This window comes from Haemorhous mexicanus, chromosome 1 (assembly GCF_027477595.1).
Source record: "Haemorhous mexicanus isolate bHaeMex1 chromosome 1, bHaeMex1.pri, whole genome shotgun sequence".
NCBI lineage: Eukaryota > Metazoa > Chordata > Aves > Passeriformes > Fringillidae > Haemorhous > Haemorhous mexicanus.
In genome coordinates this window covers 10,787,457-10,806,177 of record NC_082341.1, presented here as the reverse complement: position 1 = coordinate 10,806,177, position 18,721 = coordinate 10,787,457, and the positions used below count along the sequence as shown (strand labels likewise).

Here is an 18,721-nt window from a genome sequence, read left to right as displayed (position 1 = left end):
CACCAAGTATTACCAAAAAAGATGACAGGACTAGAATGAAGTTTTAATAAATTTAATTTTGATTTTAAATTTGATTTTTTGATTAGTTTTTAATTTTGATTCAGAAGACTGCTTATCTTCTCTGTGTTTTGCCAGATTTTCTCTTCCCAGTCAGCAGATGTCTTGGCTTCAAGTTAAATATGTGCCTGTCTGCCTCTCCTTTCCTGCCCAGGCGATTCATTTTCTTTTGAGCTTTCTTTGCCATGATCTTGACCTTCTTCACCATCTATTTAAAAATAAACAAACAAACATGCAGAGTAACTTCCTCAGTAACTCAGGTAACAAGCTTTACCTTTAAAAAAACCCACTGAGCTTGATGGTTTTATCAAGAACATTAACACCAACTCTAGAGCAGTATCACTGTGACATTATCAAAGTGGCACTAACCCTCCTTAGCAAAACTTTCCAGCACACTAACACAGGATGCATGCTATCCCTGGAATTCCTCACCTACTAAAGGTGGAACCACAGTTTGCAGAATTCTTCCTTCAGATTTGCATTTAGAGAATAAAGAATTAAAATGTTCGTCTTTGGTCTGTATTATTACATGTTATTTGTAAGAAGGAAGTAGAGAAACAGAGTCCAAATGAAAAGATGATCAAGCTGCAGGGAAACCAAGCAAAAACTCTGGACAAACACAGCCAGCCTACTCTGAAGTTTCCCAGGAGCTGCTCTAGGTACAGTCCTGCCGGTTGAGCTGCCAAGCAGGTGAATAGAGGTAAATAACAAACCTTTTCATCCCGAAGGCCAGACACATCCCGTGGCGTGCGAGAGCAGCTGCGACTGCGCGACACCGACCTGGGCGTTTCGGACTCATCGCGCTTCCGTTTCCTCGTGGTGCTGCGTGACCTCCTCACGTAATGGGCCTGAAATTGGAAACATCATCTAACCTTTAAAGCCAGAAACAATCAGCTCACTTCTAATCAGAGTAATAGGAAAAACAGGAAGTGGATTGCTGTGATAAATTATATTAGATATTCCATAGTAAAGAAAGACCTTGACAGATATTGGTCACTGTGGGATTTCTGTGCCAAAGGGTCAGAAGACCCCAGCCCAGGATCCTGCACATTCAAATTTCAGTGAATATTAGCTTTTTTCCTCCATAATTACTAACTGGCTTTTTTCTTTGGGTGGAGTAGACTCATAACTAATCAATTAAAAGATACAAATTAATGGATAGTAACACTTAAGCAATTTTGCAACAGCAAAATAGCAATGATGAAGGCTACCCTGATTAATGTTCTGTGCATAGGGCATAACCCTAAAGAATTTCAGACATGAAGACTAATCATGTTATAGCGTAAGTATTACATTCCTACATTGCTCCTACATCAACATGGCATGGCAGCTCTGAGGACCATAAATGCTTGCTTCAGATGTGTAATGTTGACAGTTCTTGGTTCCCAACTCCTTGTTTAGCTAAAGAATTAGAGATCTCAAGATCCAGGGAGCTGTAAAAATGCTGGACTTGCTGTACAAAATGCTTTTAAATTTCTGTTTAAAAAAATGTCTCCTGAAGGCCAGTCTCTGATGAAGTACTTTATCTGCCTTACATTTAAAGATGCCAGCTGCCCTCAAAAACTTCAATTACTGCTCCTGGAATTAATGAACTATAAAAAGATAGGCCTGATCTGTTGCTATTACTATTTCTGACATAGTAGAGTCTCATCCAACAAAGCAGACTTGAAAATTAAGAAGTATGCTTAGCTAAATCTGTTCTTGAATCCTACACAAATTGCAAGAAAGCAGTGCACATGCTTGATAAATGTTAAGTTTTTCAGCTTACAACCCGTTTTGATCACATTACTCAAAAAATTCCAGTACCAACTGCCTCATCTGCAGTTCCTAATTCACCCTTAACAGACCCCACCTCTCTCTTGTGCCAATATGCATTTCAACTGTGCTCAAAGAAATCTAACTCACTTTTAGACAAATATTACATTTAATTAGCAAAAACTTACATCATCTTTATTAGTCATGTCAAGTCCAAGATCAGTCATTTCTTTCTCTAACACCTTCCTCTGGACCTGTAAAAACACAGTTAAGAAAACACACTTCTTTAAAAAAAAATCCTTCCACCTTACTTTTTGTCTCAATATACCAGCACAAATCAATTATATTCACTATATATTTCTGGCTCTATCACATCCACACACAGGTCATTGATGTCCTTCACATTTCATTTTTTACAACTTATTTTTTTGCACCCATAAATTCTGATTCACAGGACTCCAGTGGCCCAGCATTTCCTAAAGATCATATAATTAGTTTGCCTTTTTGGGGGGAAGCTGACAAGGAGAGGTAGTTAGGTCAAAAAAATGTTTCCTATTATCCCAAAAGGCACACACTCTGGAGAAGGTAAGAGATCTTGAGGGGAACAGCAGCTAGATTCATTCTCTCAAAATGTCTAGTAATCAGTTTATTACTTTGCAATTGTCCTGGACTGGTCAGAAAAGACTCTGCCATCAGAAAGAGTGATACCTGGCTACCAAAAAGACACATCACCTTTTCCAGCACAAATTTTATGTGATTGTGATTTTAAGAAATTATCTAATTCTTAGCATTATTTGAATTTTAAGCAAACAGACAATATACAATGAAAAAATCCAGTAAACAAACTGAATCATATTACTAAAAAAAATTTCTGCAATACATATGGAGTTTTACACAAGACTCACTTATGTGACACAAAAAAAAAAGGGTTACTATCCCTCCTAAGCTAAGCAGTGACCAGAACTCTTGGGAGAAGAGAAGGAGGCAAGCAGTGACAGGGCCAAGTATGAACAACAGCCTGCAGTTCCACTATCCAACAGTGATATACGCTTTCATGATGTTGTTACATAGCAGCAAGATTTTTTTACAGAACATGTTTTTACAGAACATGTTGTACACTCACCTTTTTAGCTGTTCTAGGCATCCTTGGACCATGAACATCTTTTTCCTTTGACTGCAGGATTTTCAGTTTCTTTTTTTCTCGTATCTTCCTTGCCAATTGTCTGATTTCCATCATTTCTTCATCTTCACTTTCTGGTTCACTGTCATATTCTCCAGCAGCTTCTCTCAGCTCTTCTTCTTTCTCCAATTCTTCCAGTTTCTTAGATTTTGAAGAGGTAAAATGGAGATCAGATCCTTGACTTACAATCCTCAACATTACATTTGTACATGGTCTTGGGCCATGACAGCACACAGGCCCTTCAAAGAAAGAACTACATTGCCTGATAACCACACTGAGCCACAGCTAATGGAGCTGGTGATACAGGTCACTGTGAGCCCATGGACACACTGCTGTGCAGACTAACTCCACCACTCCACATCATCACTTGGCTAAATTTGTGTGGCTGCCCAAAGCTGCCCAGTGAGTGAAAGCAGCTGTACTGTCCTGTGAGCTGTGCTTGCTGTGCCATTTCTGGAAACAGACTCTGAAAAACCCTTCTCTTCTGACATTCCAGATGAGTCCAGAACACCAGAAATTCACAGGAACCCAACTGCATAACTGGCAGGCTCCATGAGCTGCACTCACCACTCCTACTTAACAACCCAGCAGGAAATCCAATCAGTGATTGTTATTAACTAAAAATGTTACAAACTGAGCATTCAGTCCATTTCCTCCATAGACATAAATCTGATGAATGAATTTCATATTATTAAAAATACATAAAGTTTGACAGCTACATTCCTGTAGCTGTAGTCAAAGAACAAAGAAATACAACTTCTAGTGCAAACCTCATATTTTAGAATGGAACAGATAAGATCACCATCATTCTGACAAGGTGAAGCAATTTTCCATTCTTCTGAAATTCTGTCCTTTATCATTCAAAAACTAGTATCTTTTCCCATGACAAGTGCAGACAATGCAAAAAAGAACAGGTTCACATGATACATTGTTTTTAATCTACAAATGGTAAATGACATTAAACAAATAAGAGATAAAGAGGAAAGAAAAGTGTAAAGCAAAAAATGGAAAACTCACTCTCATTATATCAGGATCAATGTAGTCAAGTATATTATGGCCTTCCCATATCTCTGGAATCTTATCATATTTCTCAGATGAATTCATTAAGTCCCAATACTCTTAAAAATACAACAAAAATATAAAGAGGCAAAAATTAATATCAAAGAATGTTCCCTGACAAAAAACAACACTCAGAACACACACATAAAAGAAGGGCCGTATCCCTAAGGATTTGGCAGCACCTCTGCTATATTCACAATTATTTCTCATCTCCCTCCTACTGCCAAAGATTGCTCAGTTATGGCATGACCCACTGTCCCAAGACATGGCAGGCAACAAAAACCCAGCTGAAACACAATACATGCAGTTCTCTCTCATATTCATACTTTCTTAACAAAGAGAGCATCAGAAATTAATGAAGTACTATAATACAGAACGGAAAGAAAAAATCACTTGAATCATCAGACCAGCTGTTTCATGTCTGTTACTCCAAAATGGGAAACAACTGAGTAACATCACAAAACAGATCAGTAAAGATCTCCAGTTCTGGAACAGAAGGATAGTATGCAATGAAATGGGGCCACTGGCAATTAGTTGAAAGGAGCCAGGTTTAGGTATTCCCCCTTAAGGCTCAAATAGCCACACTGTACTGTTTAGTAATAATAATGGTAATACCAATTCTTATCTAATACTTACTCTGCAGATCCAAAATATAATCATCTCCCATTTCAAGTTCAATATCTCTCTCCTGCAAAGACATACATGGCTTTAGATACCATTTAACTTAGAAGCTATGGACTAACACAGCAAATTTAAAATCCAGCTGCTGATTTCCTGATTTCGAGATGCCACTTACCAATTTCCTCTTGGGAGTGTCTACTTCCATGCGTTTCTTACGAGCTACTACTCCTTCAGGTATAAAAGGCAGTCGCTCCTGGAATAAATCCACCCCAACAAAAAAAGGAAAAGTTCACATCAATTTTTTTACACTGCTATAAATCACCAGCTGCACTGTAGAATACAAAATCCCAAGTTCCCACCAGGAAAGGCACTTACAGATAATAAATTAGAAAACTTCATCATATGAATCTGTTTGCAGATTAACAATGACAGAATTCTTATCCTACTTAAGAAGTACTGGAAAATACATTAAATAGTGTAAACATGCAGCCTACCTTGCTATCTCTTTTGGTTGGCATGGCCAAGTGTAATCTATTCAGTACTTCATTCACTTTGTTTCCTTTCATTTTAGTATCAACACGATGGGCCAACAGTCTGTCACAGGCCTGAAAGGGCACATGGCAAGGTAAGGTGAGGAACAAAGCCTTTTAGACACTGCAAATGACACTGCAGGCATTCAAGCCCAGGCATCTGGCTTTACATCTTATTTTCTTTTTGTCTTAAACCTCTAACTCTCAAGAAAGCATCAAATTATCTTATATTAAAAGCATCATGGGAAGATGTATATGCAGATATGCATTTTTTAATAGGACTCAGAAAAAAAAAAATCACAATTTAAAGAAAAAAATACTACAACATTATTTTCCATTTTCACCCAAGCTCACTAAGGCGCAACAAGAAAAACACTTTTGAAATTTATCACTATAATGCAGTCTAACTGAGATTAAACTCATAAAGTGAAGCAAGATGGTAACTGCTCATTTGGGATGAAACTAAGAGAACGAACCTACCTCTGTTTTAACTTGGATTACACCTTCTTCAGTTAGCGTACTTGTCTCTATTACAGAAAATCCTTCTGCTTCAAAAGCTTCAAATATTTTCTAAAATTGAAAAATTAACCCAAATAATGACATCCTGTGCATTTCTTAATATATCACAAAACATAAAGACCAGAAATCGTAATCCAGTATCAATACATAAAATGCATTACTATTTTTTAGGTGTTTCTAAAAAGATGACAGGAAGTTTACAATTATAGTTCTATTTAATCTCTTTCTTATTTTATAAGCAAATAACTACTTTTTAAAAGGCCCATAAATAAATGACCTTAAGGGAAAAAGAAAAAAAGAGTGAGAGAGACACAAATTCTATGTGCTTTAGCCTGTAGGTACAATTGAATTAAGCCTGCAAGACCTTTTATTGCAACTATTCAGCAAGACCTGAGTCTAGTGCTCACTGTGCTTAACTGTCACTGAAAGGATTATTGAGTAAAGCTATTGTCTAACTTCCAATTAAGGCAGTAACTGAAAGTTCTCACAATATCAGAGATTTCTGAAACCATTAAGAACCTGCCTTCTGTTTGGCTTTTACAATATTCAGGCAAGGACTACATTACACAGTACTAAAGAAAGATGGGGTCGAGACCTGCAAAGCTACCTTCCACTGCACTACTAGAGCAGTTCAATAAAGAAATGATCATGCAAAAGATTTTGCCCAATAAAAATTATAACCATCCACAAAGCACACATAGTATTTTTGTAAACATCAGAAGACAAAGTGGGGAGAGAAGTATCCTGACCTGGCTCTCTTCAGGAAGCTCTGAAATCCTCTTCACATCACATTTGTTTGCAACGATTATAAGTGGCTGACAAAAAGGCAAAAAAAAAAAAAAAAATCTTAATTCAAGTTACCACGTTATAAACCCCTGGGGTTTGTTAATAATGTGAACAAAACTCACCTTGTTAGCAAACAATGGCTTAATATTTCTGAAGAGCTCCACCTGCTCCTCCAGGCTATGCCCACACTGCTCAGACACATCCATCACGTAGAGCACAGCAGCACGCAGATGTGCCAGGGCAGTGATAGCCTGCATCTCAATGGTGTTCCTGTCCTCCAGGGGGTGATCCAAAATACCAGGGGTGTCTACTACCTAAAATTACCATCAATAAGCCAGGTGTTACTGATCAGCTGTTGCAGAATACGTGTTTGATTGTTCATCTATATTGTCTTTTTTAAGGCAGCGAGTAGTTTTTCCTTTCAGTCACAAATAGAACTGTGAGCTCTGCAAAACTGAGAATGTGAAAATGTAGAAATGGAAGAAGTATGAGGTTTCATAACCAACACTCCAAGTACTGCAGAGGAAGGGAAAATGCTGTCCCGACCCAGCCCAGATTTTGAGAGTGATAAAAAGTGATCTGGCTTTAGTCAATAATTCCATTTCCCACCTCCCCTCCAATTGAAAACAGACCCATGCATGTACATTTTTAGAACAGGTTTAGACTGCTGCTCTCACTTGGCACACTGCACCTTGCACAGTAGCTGTTAGACACAGCATGTCTCATCAAGACACAAAAATGAAGCTCCCATGGCAAAAAGGCGAATCAGGCTATAACCAGATCACTCTTGCAAGAAACTGCAAAATAGTAACAGTTCTTACCTGCCAACGTAGATACTTATAATCCATATGTCCCACAAAGAGAGACTTCGTGGTAAAGGCATAAGGCTGCACTTCTACATCTGCTCTTGTAACCTTAAAACAAGATTTAGTCACACACTTTTATTTAAAAATTCCTGAAGTTGAAAGCAGCATATTCTAATTATAATGCACTGTCTTTGCTACCGGGTAAAAAATAAAAAGAGCTAAAACCTGGTTATTCTAGCTTCTCTGCAAATATTGGTCTATCAGAAAATATGCTAATGAGATACTATTTTTGGAAAAGATAAGGATTTTTAAGAGTGAAATCTATCAAAACTTTCCATTTATTCCTCCAGGAATTTCATTCAACTTCTACTCACACATTTGAACTTGCTACTGCTCACATCAGACACTGCCACAACTATATCAAGTTGTTTAGAAGCTACCTTAATTTAATGAAATTGTATCTCCATATTATCTATGGAAAAACCACTCACATACCTTATTTATAAAGCTGGATTTCCCAACATTTGGGTAGCCACACAGCAGAAGAGTTCGTGTATTGGGATCAATGGTTGGCAAACGAGACAAATGCTGTCGCACTGAAATGTGAAAAAGATTTTTAAGTATCTGTAATAATTTAAGTTTTACTGAGATGGAATAACTATACATATGCTGAATTGTTTACCTAAAAATTAGTAACACTTCTGATATATGATCATTTATGAAAGTATGTAATAATTTGCAGACTTCACAAGTATCTACATACAACAAAAATAAAATTTAAGAAATTTTTAAGAAAGAAGACCACTGTCTTACAGCTAGAATAACTTCACTGAAGTTATTCTAGCTGTAAGACAGTGAAGACAATGTAACCTGAAAGACTAATAAGTCTGAAGTAAGGAGCAATGTCTGCAAAATCTTTAGCAACATTTTTCACATACACATTAGTGAAAAGAATGGTAAGTAAAAGCATGCCTGTGACATTTAAACAAAGTTTTATCCCTGTTAGTAATAACATAACACTTAATAAATATTCAATGAGAAAACTCTTTTGTTGAGAAATAAGCACTAAATATTTGGGGATTTCAAAACCGTTCCTGTGCTTCCTGGGTCTGTAACCTGTACTTAAACACATTCTTCTAACTGCTACTAAGCCTAACAAACTTTCTATCCAATGCAGGTGCCTTTTTTCAGCCCATATGTAACACCAACCTTGCTCCAAATACTCCAGGCTCTGTTTCTGTCTCTTGATGATGGTGCACATGCGCCCCAGGGCCGCCCGCTTGAGCTGCTTGCAGCGGTACAGGGAGTCCCCGTACTTCATCAGCCGCACGTAGTCCTTGGCCACGCTGCGGGCACAGGGAAGCACAGGTCAGCCACAATCCCCCAGGCACGGGCAAAACCAGAGACATGAGATGATCACAGGTCAGCCACAATCCCCCAGGCACGGGCCAAACCAGAGAGATCAACAGCCCTTACTTGTCAATCAGGTTCTTGGCAATATTGATCTGCCCCAAAGCCAGCTTGTAGTGGTCTTTGTCATACAGAACATTCATCAGGTCCGCATAAAAAGGATGAATATCCTAAAACAAAAGCAGAATCTTTAGTTAAGTTAAAAGCACTAAGCTTAAAAAGCAGTTAAAAAAGCAGTTAAAAGCAGAATCTGATGTTAAGTCTCCTATTTTCCTATTCTAAGTTGACTATTTCTTGCACACAATGTAAGTTCTTCTTTTTTTCTCCACAACAACGGACTGGAGAACAAATGACACTAAAACAAATGACACTAAAAGCCAAACAATTTTCATTACTATCTTAAGTAAGAAAAATAATCTGCTTGGTCATTAAATGCATGAATCTTAATTGCTCTGAATTTCTTCTGCAAACATATTTTTGACTTATTCATACAGTTTCCAGTTGATCTTTTACTTTCTAAAATACTTCATATTATAACTTTGAAGTCTCTTTTTTTCAAATAAAAAACTGCAAGAAGCTAACAGAAATTGTGTCTAAAAGGAAATTCATATTAATGCAGAAACACAGCAATACTATTAATTCCTTTTCTTTTCTGAGTGCTGCATTAAATTCTATACAAGACTGGACAAAAAGGGTTTTGTAAATGCCCAAATAAATCCTTAACTTTTCAAGGAAGTGGCATCTCTGGAACAAATCTTTTAAGTGGAGTATTTCAGCTAGTTATATATTTACTTGAAGAAATTTCATCATGCGATGTTAAAAAAAAAAACCCCAGAAGATATTTCTGGGAATTCTGGACCAACTCTCACTAGATACTAAATTATCAAGAAAAACAATTTAATAGGTGAATAATTTCAGTCTGAGCAGAAAACTGCCCATAAATAAGTCCCACTGGGCACATCGATACTGCTGCAGTTGTTGGAAGTTAATACTGTGATTCTAACCCCTGCCTTTATGGGGCTGAGGACAACATTTATGTTGTCAAATTAACTCCTGAAGATGGAAAGCAATATGATACATTACATTTCTTGGTATTTCCTCGGGAAGATTAAACATAAGCAAAATTTCTGACAAACATATCTGATCCGCTAAAAGCTTATAAAATGCAGCCCTTAATGACTATCCACCAGCACAACTTAGACTTCTGTTCTTCACAGGAACATACTACTTTTGCAGTACAGGTTTTGCCCACTACTCACTGTAAAATCTACTTGAAATCAACCAAATTGTCTACACAGAGAAATCAGCAAATGAGAAAACACTTACATCTAACTTCGGGAAATCTGTTAAGATCTGAGTGAGTCTGTCATGGTAATTTTGTTGAGTAAATTTGACTTTTCGCATATAAAAGTGTCGAATCCGATGGATTTGATAATGTTTATGAATGACAGTTGGGGTCTTTCGCTGAGTCTTTGACAATGTCAAGTCTATGAAGTCCTGCAGTCGAGGAAACATGAATAATTACACAAAATGTCAAGTTCTTGTAAAGGCAACAATTTTATTTTGGAGGAGGAGCACGCTGATGAGTTAAGTACATCCACAATTGGACACGTATGTTTTAGGGCAGGCAGGAACGAGCAGTTTGCACATTGCCTGTCCAGTTTCTATTGCAATGGACGGCAGGCTGTCCCGGCCCAGCCGCCTCAGCCAGCCCGAGCCCTGCCGGAGCTCCCCTCACCGTGCTTAGTTTAACACCCCTTCCTCCGCCTCGCAGAGGACTTCATTTTGAAGTAAGAAAGACGCTGCGATGAGTTTCGGTATGAGGCAGGTTTGGAAAACAGGAGGGATTCTGGTGGGGGACACGCCCGCAGGGAGAAACGCGGCCTCAGGATCACTCTCAGGATCCTCTCTGACAGGACCCCCCCCTACACGGTACATGGTACGGGCCCCGGGCGCAGCAGCACCGGCCCGGGCGAGTCCACGGCTCCCGCGGGAGGGGGAGGAGGCGAAGGCCGACACCACGCCGGCACTGCGGAAGGGGCAGGAGGGCAGCGCGATCCTCGGAAGGCGCCGAGCGGGAGGAACGGGAGGGACGGCCCGGTGCGGAGGGCACTGAGGGCAGGGGCAGGGGCCGGGGCAGGAGCCGGGGAGCGCGGCCGTACCTTAGCAGACGGAACCACCGTGATCTTCTTGAAGTTGTAGAGCGCCATGGCCACCGCCACCGCCGCGCCACGCGCCGGAAAGGGAGCGCGCCGGGCGCTCTCGCGAGAGCTGCGCGCGTCCGGCACGGGCTGGCCGGGAGAGGGAGGGGGAGAGAGGGGAGCAGGGGAGGGAGAGAGGGACGGAGAGAAAGGGGGAAGATGAAGGGGGACGGGCACCTGGGGTTGAGTCTGGGTCTTGCCAGAGAAGCACTTGGCCGCGAGCAGGGTTCTGGCCACGGCTGCCTGATGTGATGATTCGGGGCAGACATGGCTGGTGCCCCTTAGGGCCGAGAAGGCAAAATACACCTTCAGCCTGTTGAGTGCTGAGTAAAGGCTGATTTCGTGCTAATAATAGAATAAATCCTTAATTCTGTTATTAGCACGAAGGAGCTAGTAATAGAATAAGGATGGCGGAAGGGACCCGAAAGCCTTTTGGGGGCCAAGGGGCGCACAAGTGGCCTCGTCCCCAGGCTATCAGGGCTGGCAGTCAGTGCTGTGGCCCAGCAGAGGCACCCACCAGGAGGATCTCCAGGAGCAGCTCTGGGTCACCCATGGGATACCTGGAAGAATATGTTGGGATTGTGCAAGAATCACAGAATCTGTTAGGCTGGAAAACAACCTCCGAGGTCATTGAGTCCAAACACCACCATGTCAACTAAATGCCACTTTGCCACGTCCTTAAGTCTTTCCTTAAATACTTCCAGGCACAGTGACTCCACCACCTCTCTGGGCAGCCTGTTCCAGTGTCTGATCATCCTTTCTCTGAAGAAAGTCTTCCAAATGTCCAACCTAAACTTCCCCTGGCACAGATTGAGACTATGTCCTGTTGTCCTGTCACTGGTTGCCTGGGATAAGAGGCCGAGCCCCCCTGGCTGCAGCCTCCTTTCAGGGAGTTGTAGAGAGCAATAAGGTTCCCCCCTGAGCCTCCTGTTGTCCAGGATAAACTCCCACAGCTCTCTCAGCTGTTCCTCATGTAACTTGTGCTGCAGACCCTGCTCCAGCTCCATAGCCCTTCTCTGGAAACAATCCAGCATCTCAGTGTCCTTATTGAAGAATGTCATGTCTCGGAGAATATCTTGAATGACAAATGGGATGTTAGGAGGCAGAACAAAAGCTGTGAAGACCAAGGGATTCATGTTGATAAGGGCTGGAAAAGTGTGGGGAAATGGAGAGAAAAGGGGATAAAGAGGCTGCTAGCACACCATGGTCAGTACAAATGTCTGATCTTACCCTGCACATCCTATGACTCCAGTCTGCCCTTTTTATTAAACTCCATTCCTGACCATTTTCCAGATTGAGGGGTCTCTCTGTTCTGTTCCTGTGAGTGAGAAGCCAAGTGCCTGCCCCAGGAAAAGAGCTCCATGGTGGCCATGTTTCTGGGGTGCCAGGAGCTGGAGGGAGCATGGTGCATGCACACTGTGTGTCAGTGCACATGTACATGCACACACACATACTCAACAGGCTGAGAAGCTTGGAGCTGTTCAGAGAAGGTTGTGTGGAAACCTCACAGGAAATTTCCAGAGTCTAAAGGGGGCCTACTGCAAAGCCAGAGAGAGACTCTTTGTCAGTGAGTGACAGGACAAGGAGTAATGGGTACAAACAGCAAAAAGGGGCCATTTAAGTTATATAGTAGGAAGAAATTCCTCACTGTGAGGGCGATGAGACCCAGAACAGGCTGTCTGGAGAAGCTGTGGCTGCCCCATCCCTGGCAGTGTTCAAGGCTGGGTTGGATGGGGCTCTGAGCAACCTGGTCTAGTGGAAGGTGTCTGTGCCCATGGCAGCAGGTTGGAACGAGATGACCTTTGAGGTCCCTTCCAAGCCAAACCACTGTGTGTGTGAGTGCAACTGGGAGAGCAGGGCCTCCAAGGGGCCAGAACGATCCCAGTGTCGAGGGTCTGTGTGGGTGGACACATGCAAAGGAATATCTGGGTGTGTGTGTCTCAGGCTTCCTTTCAGCTGGGTCTGCTGTCATGGGGCTGCAGCAGCCTCATCTCCATCAGGCTGATGAACTCCTAACCCCAAACAAACACACTCTTACTTCCCTCTTTATTGCTTTTCCTTAATTTCTTTTTTTTCTTAGTAACTTTCAGTGACTTATCTCATACTTAATTGTAAATTCTTTCAGATAAAGACAAAGCATGAGTGAATTCTGGAGCAGTTTATGAACTTGACTGTACCTTGTGCTCTAGGGTTTTTATGTATTTTCAGCAAACAAGAAATCCAGATATCTAAGATGCTTGAATGTAGACGTGTCCTGCAGTTTGCATGTCTATTCCTGTTTTCCACTTGACAGTAAGCTGACATGCACATCAGTTTAAATTTTAAATAAAAAATAATTTTAAATAAAAATTACTTTATACTCTTTGGGAGGCAAACTAGATTAAAAATTAGTATTTCCCTTGGCTTCCACTCTGGTTTGGGTTTTTTTGTCTCCACACAAAAACATGACATTTTTCACTTGAGAGAATTTAGTTATGTGTTAATCTGTGATTGCACATTTTTCTACACTACTAGAAATTTAAATGTATAACTCCTTTTATGTTTCCATTATTCAACTGTGCTCCTGGTTTTGCTGAAATGCTCCAAACAGCTGTCCAGTGCAGTGGAAATTTGTAAGGTATTTGAAAAGTAAGAATTAATTTTATCAGCCAGATGGTAGTTAATCCTTTCCAGTAATTAACTTCAGTAATGACTGCATGAGCACTACTGGATCATAAACATGCTGTTAGAGCCATTCCTGTCTCAGGTCTCACAGGGGGCTGCAGCTTCCCCCTTCTGAAGGGACATGCAGCTTCCTAAACATTTTGATATGACCACTTCGGTCTGCCTTCCTGAAGCATTCTTGAGCAGTGAGATTTGATTTCACACTTTATTATATTGTATTTTGCCTGCAAATACATAATTTTATGGAATAGAAGGTGCTTTTCTCTAAGTATATCCCCACATTTCCCCAGTTTCTCAGTTTCTGGAAAGATCCTTCCACGAGGTGGCCTGGGACACTCAGACTGCCCAGCAGCTGGGACCAGCAGACCCAGCCTTCCCTAGTCCATGGCACTTTAGAAAAGTGCCTTAAGTGCCTTAAAAGTGCCTTAATTTAAGAAAATTCCTTATCCCAGCTGGTTTTCTACACTCACACATTCTCATATTTATGATAAATTTCAGGCATGTAACACTTATTTTCTATTTTATGTTTAAAACACCATTCTAGTAGACTGTAATTCATATAAATTTGAAATTGAATGACACAAAATTATTCTTGTACGTTGTGCAAGGGTGACTAATGGCACCAGCAAGGCTCAGACCGTGCTGTGCCAATCTGCCAGAGAGGAACTTGCAAAAACAGGCACAAGAATGGACAAGGCCCAGGGAGCCACCCAAGCATTCCTCTGTAAGAAATGCTTCTGTAGAACACATGCCAGAATTTTTATAATGACTAGATGTGGCATTAGAGAATCACAGGATCAATTAGGTTGGAAAAGATCTCTGAATCCAACGTCTGACCCAACATCACCATGTCAACCACACCATGGCACCGAGTGCCACATCCAGTCTTTCCTTAAACACCTCCAAGGACAGTGACTCCACCACCTCCCTGGGCAGCCCATTCCAATGTCTAATCACCCTTTCCATGAAGAAATTCCTCCTAATGTCTGACATAAAACTCAACCAGCACAGCTTGTGGCCATGCCCTCTCCTCCTGTTGCTGGCTGTTTAAGGGACTGATCTGGCTGCAGCCTCCTCTCAGGCAATTGTAGAGAGTGAGGTCACCCCTGAGCCTCTTTTTGTTCAGGCTAAACACCCCCAGCTCACTCAGCTGTTCCTCATATGACTTGTGCTCCAGCCCCTTCCCCAGCTTTCTTGCTCTCCTCCTGTTTCTATAGCAGAAAAAAGCTTTTCAGAGGGGTTATGTGATAACCTGGTCTGGCAGCATGTTCCAGATTGCAAGGCAAGACTATTCTATTACCGTCTGTAGGGCAGTTGTCTTTTGTCAAGTGGGCAATTTTCCTTATCTCTCTCTCTGAGTGATCACAATCACTCCTCCCTTGGGGGAACATCTGCTGATAACAGGCTATTGAATGTCACTGCCTGGCTGATAAGAACGATGATATCCCATTGTGAGATGTGAGCCCAGAGGGAGGAGCCAAGCATTCCTACCCAGATATAATCTGGAGATTCTGACATGCCAGCACGGCTTCTCCACTGGATTCCCCAGAGGAACAGCAGCTGCTTCTACTTCTACGGATCTTCGGAGGAAGAATACACCCTTTCTCTACAGGATCCCTGCTCCAACAGAACCACACCTTATCCTCCAGGAGGGCTGCAGCCACAATTCCAACTGGACTGTTACCAACACCCTGACCAACAGGGTATCAGGTTGAGTTCTGACTCTGTCAGTGTTGTTCTAGTGTACTGCATTGTTTATTTTATCCTTTTATTTTTTCTTCCCTGTTAAAGAACTGTTATTTCCTGCTCATATATTTTTTGCCTAAGAGCCCCTTAATTTAAAATTTATAGCAATTTGGAGGGGTGGGGAGGGTTTACATTCTCCATTTCAGGGGAGGCTCCTGCCTTCCTTAGCAGACTCCTGTCTTTCCAAACCAAGACACGGGAATATGCAGCCCACCTCAGCTTTTGATTTCAGCAGCTTAAAAGCTAACAGGGTAGTCAGAAAATGGTATTTCTGGAAGCAATTTTGCTTCAGTTAAATTTCTTGGTTTTGAAAATCTCCTCCATGTCAGTAGCCAAGTTGGAGAAAAATATTCAGTCCCACTCTGGTCCTCACAATGAAAAGGCATGGCCCCAAACAGACCTGGCAGCTTCCCTAACCTTTTGCTCTGTAAATTGGATGCAAGAGGTCAGGGCCAAGGGGCACTGGTAGCTGCCAGGTACAAAAAGCTACTGTTTCTTCTCTAGCAACTCCTTCAGTCTTCATCAGAGAACATTGATCTATGAACTACCAGCCCAGAAGTATCACATTAAATACAGAAAATAAAGCTATAAACAGGCAATAGTGCTTACACTTATCTGCAGTATCTGAAATATCAAGAGCTCAATTTTATTTTGAAACTGTGCCATTTCATATCAGCACACAAAAGGCACATCACACACAAAGGGGAAGTTCCAAAATTGAATTATTAAGTATCAGGGTCTCTTACTAAATTATCATTACAAAGGGCATGCATGGTGACGGATCAAAGAGCTTTGGAGAGTGACAATACTGCCCCAGAAGAGTAATGCCATCTAATGCATCTCAGGAGCATGGCTGTGGCACACTCTGGAGTACACTCAGGAGTACAGTATTAATACCTGTAGTTACTGTGTAATCCTGGAAAAACTTTGAAGTTCTTTAGGTGAGTCTTCAATAAAGACACACCATGTTTTGTCTTTCCCAGCTACTCCTCTTTGTGGTTGTTGGGGGAGGAGACAGCTTTACCAAAATGGAGATGGGGGAGTATGTCCTTTTGTTCCATGATCTGCCATGGCAGCATTACAAAGAATAACCATGGTGTGTGGAGAATTTGCTCTGTGTCTGGCAGCTCCTGCTGGAGGCTACCAGGGGTGGCCTTGTGGAGGGAGCCCCTCATCCCCAGTGTCAGGATAAGCAGGGGCACGTGGTGCTGCTGGGGTAGGGGCAGAGTCATGGACAGGAAAGGGCTCAGGGAGAGCTGCCTTCTCCTGTGTCCTCAGGCATTCAGCCAAGAACACAGGCTGAGAGAGCCTCTAAAAGCCTTAAAGAGCCCCAGATGGAGTTTCTGAAGTGTCTTGTCTCACCCTCCATTCCCCAAGGAGTCCACAGCCAAACTGAAAGAGTGAGACCCTCAGCAGATCATACTGAAAGTTGCTGCACTATACATTCCTAATTCTAAAAAAAATCCCCTGGGACCATCTGAAGTTTGGTGATTCTTATGGTTAGGAAAGAGTTGCTTTGCTGATCTTTCTGAATATGGACACAATCTTTGAGCTGGCAGGGTTTTGTCATGCTTTAATGAATAGGTAATTCTTCTGCAAAAATAGTGCCTCATGTCAGCCTTGTCAATGCTCTGGCCCTGACACAGTGGCACCAGTGGGTTACATTTTCAAAACCAGCCAGGTCCAGGCTTCCTTTACTGGAAGAAAGTGCTCACAGTGTGCAGTACAACTTGGTGCCCTGGGCAGCTCCCCAAGACACCTGAGGGGAATGGTGGGCTATTGCCCAGCTCTGAGGTGCAAAAGAGTTATTTTTGAGTTCCACTAGCTCACTTTCTAATTTTTTATTGCCACCCTCATTTTTAAATTACTTTACATCCTAGGCTGCTGACCCAGTCGTGACTCATGGTAGCTCCGTGGAAAAAGGAGTGTTGGCAGAGACCTCACTGAGACTCCTCGTGATCAGAGGCTCTTGACATAGAGGCCCAAGGTGTGGGATTCATTGGCACTAAGGGTTAAACTGCACTCACAAAAGGCTAACCACTTCTGTGAACTTTCCCTGAATAGTGACAGCAGGAATCAGCCAGGCAGCATTTGCCATGAGAGAGAGAGGAAAGGAACAAAAAAAGAAGAAAAAAGAACAAACAATAACAGCATTGTTGGAAAGTTACACAGAGCAGGGCCATATTAAGATTTTATATAATTATTATTTATCCTGTTTAAGGCTTTAAAGACTTTAAGATCCAGAAATGTAAAAATCAGATTACTGAGTGGATATTTCTCCAGGGGCAGAAGCAGGATGTGCTTTGTACTCACAATAGATATTCATGTCCTACATTTTTCAAACTTCACATACTTGGAAATGATTTCAAGTGTTCTTAGATGTTTGCATCTACAACATCTTGACAACATTTGCAGGTGTCATTTTTGCTGGCACATATAATTGCGGGCACATTTTATTGTACTTAGATGCCTATTTTGTTTTGTCTGGCAAATGAGCAGTTTGACATCCAAATGTGCCTGCAATCAGCTATGACATAAACTCTATCTACAGATGTATTTTTGACATAAAATTGGAAATGAAGCTGATGTCCTTTCCAACAGTAATGCCTTCATCCTCACTTGCTACACAGAAGATAGCAGGTTTCAGGTTTTATAATAATACTAAATCTTTGTCAACGTGTAGTTAAAATGTATTAGCAATGACATTTTCAAAATATCACCCTGATATTGCTAAATCCATTGAAAAAGCCAAGGAGCTACAAGTAGATAAAACAATATTTGATGAAGGTGGCAGCTGGGAAAACTCTGTACAGTGTGGGCTCAGCAGGTGGGGCTTTGGAGTCATAGTGTGGTCACACTGCCAAAACCAACACTGCAATCCTCTGGGTAGTTTCAGGGTAGTTTCAGAGAAGATTTATGGCATTCTGCTGGATCTATTGTTTCAGTGTAAGGCACAGTAACAGTATTTTTGCCAAGTGCTGTATTTTGCCAAGAGCTGCTGATATTGTTACAATTTGCCCTAACGATTCATTCTTCATGGACCTAACTTCAGTGGGTGGTCCAGGATCTCATGTGCCTGTCACCTCACGTTTCTGGGTTGCCATTGCTGGTTATCCAGGTTCTGGAACACAAGTCAGTTGTGTTCCCTGGTGCAGATCCCACCAAAGGATCTCCAGTCTGCCACCATCCAGTGATGGTTTTGGCTCTGCAAGTCACCCTACCATGTCAGGCCAGCAGTGTCTGAAGACTCAGCTGCCCTAAGTTAGAGCATGTAAGGCTGGTTGCAAGCTGGTTTTAGCCAGCCAGCAATAGTTCTGCAGTCCCCTATTCTTGCAGCCACAGAGGTGAGACAAAAGACAGAACATTTCTCTTGATTCAAAACAGAGA

At 41.7% G+C, this 18,721-nt stretch overlaps 1 protein-coding gene across 1 annotated transcript; it reads right to left on the bottom strand.

Moving 5' to 3' along the window:
• Window positions 1-36: 36 nt before the first annotated feature.
• Window positions 37-11,000, bottom strand: GTPBP4 (GTP binding protein 4). Its single transcript, XM_059839962.1, has 17 exons — window positions 10,886-11,000; window positions 10,050-10,220; window positions 8,790-8,893; window positions 8,523-8,659; window positions 7,809-7,909; window positions 7,329-7,421; window positions 6,630-6,821; window positions 6,471-6,536; window positions 5,683-5,772; window positions 5,167-5,277; window positions 4,848-4,925; window positions 4,688-4,739; window positions 4,010-4,110; window positions 2,936-3,133; window positions 2,001-2,066; window positions 771-905; window positions 37-265 (listed from the first exon to the last, which is right to left on the bottom strand). Exons 1-17 carry the CDS (start codon window positions 10,931-10,933, stop codon window positions 113-115), a joined length of 1,896 nt encoding a protein of 631 aa, XP_059695945.1. The 5' UTR covers window positions 10,934-11,000; the 3' UTR covers window positions 37-112.
• Between the last annotated feature and the right edge of the window lie 7,721 nt (window positions 11,001-18,721).